We start from the raw sequence: 9,663 nt of genomic DNA on the forward strand, positions 1-9,663 counted from the left end.
GCTGAAGAGCTGAGGGACAGCGCCCAGGCCCAGAGTTCAGGCCCCACAACTGACAAAAACAAAAAAAAACATTGGGATTCTGTGCTTCTTTTTTTGGCCAGTCCTGGGGCTTGAACTGAGTGCCTGGGCACTGTCCCTGAGCTGCTTTCTGCTTAAGGCTAGCGCTCTACCACTTTGAGCCACAGCCCAACTTCCACATTTTGAGTGGTTCATTGGAGATAAAGAGTCTCACAGACTTTCCAGTCTGGGCTGGCTTGGAACCTCGATCCTCAGATCTCAGCCTCTTGAGGAGCTACGATTACAGGTGTGAGCCACCAACACCTGGCAATTTTCCTCTTCTCCTGCAGACTGACGCCGACCCTGAAGTTTGCAAGAAAATGTGCAAGAAGAATGAGTTCGAGTCCGTCCTGGCCTTGGTGGCCTATTACCAAATGGTATATGCAAGCCGGGGGTGAGAGGGTGTGGAGGGGTAGGGATGAGCGGGGGGGGGGGGAATCCGCAGCCACACCCGCACCCCCTCCTGGACCCTGAGCACACACAAGATCCTCTGCCAGGAACACCGAACATCACTGCGGCTGCTGCTTCTCAAGTGCTTTGGCGCCATGTGTAGCCTGGATGCGGCCATCATCTCCACGCTGGTGTCGTCTGTGCTGCCCGTGGAGTTGGCACGGGACATGCAGACGGACACACAGGGTGAGGTCAGGGGTGGGGGTGGGGTGTCAAGGAGCTTCCTAGCATCTCAAGATGGGGGTGGAGGGGGGGCTCCATCATTTGCAGGGTTCCTGCCATCTTTGGGGAGTACTGATTGCCTGCCTTCCCTTTCCTCTCCCCCTACCCCCTATAGACCACCAGAAACTCTGCTACTCGGCCCTCATCCTCGCCATGGTCTTCTCCATGGGAGAGCCAGTGCCCTACGCACACTACGGTAAGAATGACGTGTGACTGCTACTTGGGCTGGGGAGGTGGCTCAGTGGTCGAGTGCTTGCCTTGCATGCATGAGGCCCTGGGTTCAATTCTTCAGCATCACATAAGCAGAAAAAAGCTGGAAGTGGCCCTGTGGCTCAAGTGGTAGAGTGCTCACCTTGAGCTGAAGAGCTGAGGGACAGCACCCAGGCTCAGAGTTCAGGCCCCAGGACTGTCAAAAAGAAATACTGGAGGGGCTAGGAAGGTGGCTCAGTGGTAGAGTGCTTGCCTTGCATGTATGAGGCCCTGGGTTCGATTCCTCAGTACCACATAAGCAGAAAAAAAAGCCAGAAGTGGCGTTGTGGCTCAAGTGGTAGAGTGCTAGCCTTGAGCTGAAGAGCTGAGGGACAACGCCCAGGCCCAGAGTTCAGGCCCCACGACCGGATCAAAAAAAAAAAAAAAGAAATACTGGAAGTGGCGCTGTGGCTGAAAGTGGTAGAATGCTAACCTTGAGCACAAAATCTCAGGATTCAAGTCCTAGGATGAGCCCCTCCCTCTCCTCCAAAATAAAAGCATACACACTACTGATCAGCCCATCCTGGGTCCCAGAGGTGTAGGGTCTATGACCCAGAGATCTGAAGATCTGCTAACCAGTGCTTCTGGTAGAACTAGGTTGTCTCTAAGGCTCACTGGAACTCCAGAGGATGGGTGATACGGCAAGGAAGAGACAGACATCTGTGTGCCTCTGTTCTAGAACATCTGGGCACCCCTTTCGCCCAGTTCCTCCTGAGTATTGTTGAGGATGGGCTGCCTTTGGACACCACCGAGCAACTGCCGGACCTCTGCGTGAACCTACTTTTGGCTCTCAACCTGCACCTGCCAGGTGGGAAGGGAACCCTCAACTGGAGGGTGACAGAACCACAGGAAGGGGCTGGGAAGGTGGCTCAGTGGTAGAGTGCTTGCCTAGCACCCAGGAAGCCCTGGGTTCGATTCCTCAGTACCATATACACAGAAAAAGCCGGAAGTGGCGCTGTGGCTCAAGTGGTAGAGCGCTGGCCTTGAGCAAAAGTTAGGGACAGTATCCAGACCCTGAGTTTAAGCCCCAGAACTGGCCAAAAAAAAAAAAAAAAAAAGCTGGGGCCTATAAGTGGCTCATGCCTATAATCCTAGCTACTCAGGAGGCTGAGATCTGAGGATGGAGATTCAAAACCAGCCTGGGCAGGGAAGTCCGTGAGACTCTTATCTCCAATAAACCACCAGAAAACCGGAAGTGGCGCTGTGGCTCAAGTGGTAGAGCGCTCACCTTGAGCTGAAGAGCTCAGGGACAGCGCCCAGGCCCAGAGTTCAAGCCCCAGGACTGACCAAAAAAACAAAAACAAAAAAACATGGGGAGCTTTCCAGGCTCCATCCATACCTGTGCTTGTGATTTCTTCTTCAGCACCTGACCAGAATGTCATCATGGCCGCCCTGAGCACACACTCGAATGTCAAGATCTTCTCTGAAAAGCTGCTCTTGCTTGTGAACAGAGGGGGTAAGGACCCAGGAACCTGTTGCAGCCATTTTTTTTTTAACTCGATCCTCACTTCCTCCCCTTCCTTACACCCTCATTCACTCATCTAACCCACTGGGGTGACCTGGGAACCTCAGCAAAGACATCCCCTGACCCTTGTGATCTCCTGCCCTCTAGATGACCCCGTTCGCATCTTCAAACACGAGCCCCAGCCACCCCACTCTGTCCTCAAGTTCCTACAGGACGTGTTCAGCAGCACGTCCACGGCCGCCATTTTCTACCACACAGATATGATGGCTCTCATCGAAATCACTGTTCGCCACATCGCTGACCTGTCACCAGGAGACAAGGTGCCTGGAAGTTGCCACCAAAGCAATGGTCACTGAGTGGAAATGGAGCTCAAATTTGAGGGGTGGAGTGGGGATATAATACTCGGTGGAGATGAGGGCTGAGGTTGAAGCCAGGTTAAGTGTAAGAGGATACTCAGAAGCCAGGACCAGGCTGGGAAGGTGGCTTAGTGGTAGAGTGCTCGCCTAGCATGCAGGAAGCCCTGGGTTCCATTCCACAGTACCACGTAACACAGAAAAAGACAGAAGTGGCGCTGTGGCTCAAGTGGTAGAGTGCTAGCCTTGAGCAAAAGAAGCTCAGAGACAATGCCCAGGCTCCAAATTCAAGTCCCAGGTCTGGCAGAAAAAAAAAAAAAAAAAGATGGGGCACCAGTGGCTCATGCCTGTAATCCTAGCTACTCAGGAGGCTGAGATCTGTGGATTTGAGATTTGAAGCCAGGCAGAGCAGAAAAGACTGTGAGATTCCAACAAACCACCAAAAGGCTGGTAGTACAGCTATGGCTCAAGTGGTAGAAAGCTAGACTTGAGCAAATAAAGCCAAGTGAGACTGTAAAGCCCTGCGTTCAAGCCCCAGATAGGAAGAGAAAGAGAGACAGAGAGAGAAACAGACAACAGAAAATGTATTGAGGAAGAGAATAGGCTACTAGAGGAGACAAGTAGGTAAGGCAGAAGTTGGTCATATCCATCCACACAGGACCCAGAGCAGTTCTTATTCTGGTAGGAACAGGTAGAATGTAACTGCAAGAGTGAAAAACAGGGGCTGGGAATGTGGCTTTGTGGTAGAGTGCTTGCCTAGCAAGCATGAAGCCCTGGGTTCGGTTCCTCAGTACTACATAAACAGAAAAAGCTATCCAGGCACCGATGGCTCACACCTCTAATCCTAGCTACTCAGGAGGCTGAGATCTGAGGATCATGGTTCAAAGCCAGCTGGGGCAGGAAAGTCCCTGAGACTATTATCTCCAATAAACCAGGAGAAAACCAGAAGTAGCTCTGTGGTTCAAGTGGTAGAGGGTTCGCTTTGAGCTGAAGAGCTGAGGGACAGCGCCCAAGCCCAGAGTTCAGGCCTGACGGCCAACAAAAAAAGAAAGAAAAAAAAGGGAAAAAAAACCTTTGTTTTTCTTCTTTTTTTTTTTTTTGGCCAGTCCTGGGGCTTGAGCTCAGGGCCTTAGGCGCTATCCCTCAGCTCTTCAGCTCAAGGCTAGTGCTCTACCACTTGAGCCACAGCACCACTTCTGGCTTTTTCAGTTTGTGTGGTGCTAAGGAATCAAACCCAGGGTCTCATGCATGTGAGGAAGCACTCTACCACTGAGCCACCTTCCCAGCCCAGGAGTTTCTGAAAGATTGCTTTTGTTTCCTCTATGAAGCACAAGGCTAGCTGGCCAAGCAAAAGAGGCTCAGTAGTCCTGAAAACAGTGGACATGGCAGAGACCTCTGGGAGGCCCCAGTTGAGGACTGGGATAATGACTGAAGTCCACACATTAGGACTTAGATGGGTGTTGTTGCCCGAAGGAGTGGATAGACAGGCCCCACCTCTAAAGAATTTCCAGGACTTCCCTTGATAGAGCCACGTCTGGGACTCTATCTGGCTGTAGAGAATTGTTTGTTTGTGCCAGTCCTGGGCTTGAACTCAGGGCCAGTTTTTTTTTTGTTTTTGTTTTTTGTCGGTCATGGGGCTTGAACTCTGGACCACTTGAGCCACTGTGCCACTTCTGGTTTTCTGAGTGATGTGTTGGAGATAAGAGTCTCAGGGACTTTTCTGCCTGAGCTGGCTTTGAACTGTGATCCTCAGATCTCAGCCTCCTGAATAGCTAGGATTACAGCATGAGCCACCGCCACCGGCTCAGCTTTTTTTTTTTTTAACTTAAAACATCCATTTACTATAGATAAGACATATTAACCCAAATAAAATACAGGGAAGCAAAATCTTATACATAAAAGATACATTGTGGGGCTGGGAATGTGGCTTAGTGGTAGTGTGCTTGCCTAGTGTGCATGAAACCCTGGGTTTGATTCGGCTCAGCTTTTTTTTTAAGCCCCTCCCCCTTTTTTCTTTGGTCATTTGTGGGCCTTGAACTCAGGACTTGGGTGCTGACCCTGAGCTCTTTTGCTCGTCTAGTATTATACCACTTTGAGCCATAGTGCCACTTCTGGTTTTCTGGTGATTAGTTGGAGGTAAGAGTATCATAGACTTTCCTGCTTGGTCTGGCTTTGAACCCAGATTCTCAGATCTCAGCCTCCTGAGCAGCTAGGATGACAGGTGTGAGCCACCAGCACTCAGCTCATTCATTCATTACTTTTTTTTTTTCTTTTTTAATGCTAGTCCTGGGGCTTGAATTCAAGGGGTCAGCACTGTCCCTGAGTTTCTTCTTTTGTTGTTGGTTGTGGGGCCTGAACTCTGGGCCTGGGCGCTGTCTCTGAGCTCTTCATCTCAAGGCTAGCACTCTACCATTGAGCCACAGTGCCACTTCTGGCCTTTTCTGCTTATGTGCGGCTGAGGAATTGAAGCCAGGGCCTCATGCATGCAAGACAAGCACTGTACCACTGAGCCACCTTCCTAGCCCCATCTCTGAATTTCATTTTGCTCAAGGCTAGCGCTCTACCACCACTTGAGCTTTTTTCCTGTGTGTGTGCTACTGAGGAATCGAACCCAGGGCTTTGTGCATGCTAGGCAAGCACTGTACCCCTAAGCCACAATCCCAACCCCCATAGAACACCTCCTGAAGGCCATTTCTGCATCAGGTGCTAGGGACGCAGTACGGTTATTCAAGTTGTGTGTGCTGGTCCTTAACCCTGGGGTCCATGGGGCAGCCGTGGCTGGGTGGAGGCTTCCCTGAGCCCCCCTGCTCTTCCCACAGCTGCGCATGGAGTACCTGTCCCTGATGTATGCTGTGGTCCGCTCCACACCCTACCTGCAGCACCGCCATCGGCTGCCTGACCTGCAGGCCACGCTCCGGCGCATCCTATTGGAGGAGGAAGTTTCGCCCCAGTGCCAGATGGACCGCATGATTGTCCGAGAGATGTGCAAAGAATTCCCAGTGCTGGGAGAAGCCCCCAGCTAGCATTTCCCTTTTTTTCTCCCTTCCCTGTAGCCCTGGTCAGGGTTACAGGGGACTTCAAGGAGGGGGGTTTACCCTAAGATCATTTTGCACTGGCATTAGGAGTGGATAAAGAAGCAGAAGGACCCCCACCCCCACTGCGCACACTTGAAGTGGAACATAATGATGCACGGGGCCAAATGTAGGATTGGGGACCAAGGTGTGGGAGCTCCACTGGGACGGAAGAAATGTGCAAGCTGAAGTTCAATTCCCCGCCTCTTCAGCATGCCACCCCGCCCCCCACCCCCTGTACCCACGTGCACACCCACAGTCCTGCTATCGCTCCAGGCTGGGCCAGAGTTCCTCACCCTTTATCCTGCCTGCTCTGAGTCCTGGCAGCCGCAGAGCCGTGCCCTTGGGGCGGAGGGAGAAGCCCCTCCCACCAGCTCTTTGCCTTAGCTTTGCAGTGAGTTTGTCGCTCATGTGCAGCCCTGTCTCTGTACCCTTTCTCCCCCCCCTCCCCTAATAAGGATCTGTGCCCACCCCACTCACCCACCCACCCCACTGCTTTCAACCCCCCCAGAGGCCTTGGCCAACCCTGCTACTTGCCAAGCAGGATTCTTGGAAACAGTCCATCCAGCCTGAAACCTCATGAAACAGGACGATGGCACCAAGAATGAAAACAAATGAATCTTATTTTCTCTGTTTCAAAAAAAAAAATGCAGACCGAAAAGCCATGTGTATTTTCCTATGTGCTGCAGCTCATCTTTGGAAATAAATTACAGTCATCTGGAAACAGGATTCTCTGGATGATCCTGGAGGGCGGGACAGCGGAAGCGTAGGGGTGCTGGGGGGCCCCAGCTCCTAAGAGCTCAGTAGCTCTAGTATGCACTGACTTCAGCCCGGTGAGGTGATGGACTCTGACAGGCCTGGATCTCTCTCCATCCCACAGGCTTGGTTTCAGCCTTTCTACTCTGATCTCTCTCTTTTCCCAGAGAGCCATAGTCAATACCCCCTGTAGCCAGGCGCCATTGGCTCACAACTGTCATCCTAGCTACTTAGGAGGCTGAGATCTGAGGATCGCAGTTCAGAGCCAGCCCCGGTAGGAGAGTCTGTGAGACACTTATCTCCAATAAACCACTAGAAAATTGGAAATGTGTTGTGGCTCAAAGTGCTCTCCTTGAGCTGAAGAGCTGAGGGACAGCGCCCAGGCCTAGAGTTCAAGCCCCACAACCAACAAAACCAAAAAATACCCCCTGTAGTCAACTTATGAGGAGCATCTCCAGGCTTTATTCACATCTTCCTTTTTCTTTCTTTCATCCCTCCCTCCCTCCCTTTCCTTTCCTTTCTTTTTTTGGCCAGTCCTGGGGCCTGAACTCTGGGCCTGGGTATTGTCCCTGAGCTCTTCAGCTCAAAGTGAGTGCTCTATCATTTGAGTTACAGCGCCACTTTCAGCTTTTTCTGCTTATGTGGTGCTGAGGAGTTGAACCAAGGGCTTCATGCATGCGAGGCAAGCGCTCTACCACTGAGCCACCTTCCCGTTTTCTGAGTCATCCCTCTTTCTCAGTTGAAACTCTTGTCTTGCATGGCTGTTCCCAAGGAAGCCAGCCTTCCTCCAGCCCCAATATTATCCAGTACTAGTTTCCTTGTAATGGTAGCCACAGCAGAGATGTGATCATTTCGGTAGGTCACAGAATATGTTAACAAGGGTAGAGGTAGGTTTGTAGTCAGTACTGGGTCTTGAACTCAGGGCCTTGCTGTCTGGTTTATCCTTTTCACTCAAGGCTGGTACTGTACCACATGAGCCACACCTCCACTTCTACGGTTTGCTGGTTCATTGGAGATAGGTGTCTCATAGACTTTCCTGCCCAGGTTGGTTTTGAGTCTTGATCTTCAGATCTCAGCCTCCTGAGTAGCTAGGATTACAGGCCTGAGCTACCAGTGCCCAGCTTTTATTTCTTACCCGAGACCCCTTATTCATCAGATGGGGCCACACATCTTCACAGTCACTGGCTTTGACTGGTTTGGAAGAATAGAATTTTTTTTCCCCCAGTCCTGGGGCTTGAACTCTGGGCCTGAGCATGGTCCCTGAGCTTCTTTTGCTTAAGGCTAGCACTGTTACCACTTGAGCCACAGTGCCACTTCTGGCTTTTTCTGTGTATGTGTTACTGAGGAATCGAACCTAGGGATCCATGCAAGCTAGGCAAGCACTCTACCATGAAGCCACCTTCCCAGTCCCTGGAAGTATTTTTTGTAGGCACTTTAGGATTTTTATCTTTTATTTTTTTTGTCAGTCATGGGACTTGAGATTTGTCCACATAGCCAAGACCTAGGATAACACCACTGTCTCTTGCTGATGTCACCTAATTTTTATTTGGGTGTCATAGGACTTGAACCCATGGTCTGGGTGTTGTCTCTGAGCCACTTCAAGTCACAGTGCCACTTCCAGTTTTCTAGTGGTTAAAGGTCCCATGGACTTTCCTGCTCAGTCTGGCTTCAAATTGTGATTCTCAGTTTTCAGCCTCCAGAGTAAGCTAGGCATGGCCAGAACTTCTTCATTCAAACTGTGCCTCAAGTTTCTGCAGGATTTCCCAGATCTTTAACAAGGGTTAGGCACTTCCTCTGCACTTTCCTTCTCACTAGTGCCCAACCTTCCTTCTTTCCTTTAAGTTTATACTCTACTCAGTAGGCTGTGGACCTAGAGAGTGGCATTCCTGGGAGCCAGGTTCCGGTGCCTCACACCTGTAATCTTAACTACTCAGGGAGCCTGAGATCTGAGGATCTGAGTTTGAAGCCAGGCTGGGCAAGAAATTCTGTGAGACCCTGATGTCCAATTAACCACCAAAATGCCAGAAGTGGAACTGTGGTTCAAGGGGGTAGAGTACCAGACGAGTTAAAAAGGTCAGGGACAGGGCCCAGGCCCTGAGTTCCAGCCATAGTACCTGCGGGGGAGTGAGGGGGGCACCCAGTGGCTATCATCCAATGTAATTCCTTTTTCAGTGCCTCTTGGAGGTGTCCCACCTCTAACTACCACGTATAAGAGCCCATCATACGGTGCCTCCGACCCAGAACTCCAACCCTAAGCAGGTTCTTCAGATCCAGGAGAACACAGCGGACACCCAGCCTCGGTTCCTGGTAGCCACGTGGGGGGCCCAGAAGGTGGAACCCGCTGGAGCCCCGCCTCCCGGAAGTCCAAGACTGAGAGAATGTCCTGATTGGTTGCTGGTGATGTCATGGGTGCCCTTAGGGGGGGCGGGCTGGAGATCCGGGTCTGGAGTTCTCGCTCAATCTGAAGCAGGATCTAGGGTGGGGATGGGGCGGGGGGGGGGGGGGGGAGGTTGCACCCAGTGGAATGTTCTGGGTTCTTGGTCCTGATCCTCCTCTCCTGTCTGTGCTAGGATGTTTGTGTACCCCTCTGCACTTGCTACTATAGCCCTTTATTACAGTCGCCCTCGGAGGCTGGTTTGAGACAGCGGCTTCCGGATTCTCCAGGTTGGTTAGAAGCCAACCTCGTCCTTTACAATGAATCCACCGCGCGGGGCGGGGCTTCCCATTGTGCCAATAGAAACAATGACTCGCTGATTGGGCGGCTCCGCCCTCCCTCCCGCCCTCCCGCGGCTTCAAGCCTGGCCATTGGTCGGCCGGAGACCAGCGCCCCGGCCCGGAGTCGATCCCGGGCGGAGGCTGAACGGAGCCCTCGCTCCCTTGAAGGGGTTAAGCGATGATGTTGGTCAAGGGGCGGGGATCTGAGGCAGGTGGGCGCACCTCTGGGGTGGGGGAGGCGGGAGGGGATGGGGGGCAGCTCTGGGCTCCACGTGGCATCCCAGAGCACTCAGGTCCGCGGCCCGCAGAGAGAGAGAGAGAGAGA

The 9,663-nt window shown here is 52.0% G+C and overlaps 1 protein-coding gene across 1 annotated transcript in view; it reads left to right on the plus strand.

The window, feature by feature from the left end:
* The window catches only part of Nckipsd (NCK interacting protein with SH3 domain), a 22,290-nt gene extending 15,699 nt beyond the window's left edge, over positions 1-6,591 (plus strand). The window contains exons 6-12 of the mRNA XM_013028026.1: positions 348-434; positions 555-693; positions 845-925; positions 1,658-1,786; positions 2,342-2,434; positions 2,591-2,763; positions 5,616-6,591. Coding sequence (XP_012883480.1) covers positions 348-434; positions 555-693; positions 845-925; positions 1,658-1,786; positions 2,342-2,434; positions 2,591-2,763; positions 5,616-5,819 — 906 coding nt within the window. The 3' untranslated portion in view covers positions 5,820-6,591. The remainder of the gene's footprint in view (positions 1-347; positions 435-554; positions 694-844; positions 926-1,657; positions 1,787-2,341; positions 2,435-2,590; positions 2,764-5,615) is intronic.
* The last annotated feature ends 3,072 nt before the right edge of the window (positions 6,592-9,663 follow it).

Source organism: Dipodomys ordii, unplaced genomic scaffold, assembly GCF_000151885.1.
Source record: "Dipodomys ordii isolate 6190 unplaced genomic scaffold, Dord_2.0 Scaffold107, whole genome shotgun sequence".
NCBI classification, from domain to species: domain Eukaryota; kingdom Metazoa; phylum Chordata; class Mammalia; order Rodentia; family Heteromyidae; genus Dipodomys; species Dipodomys ordii.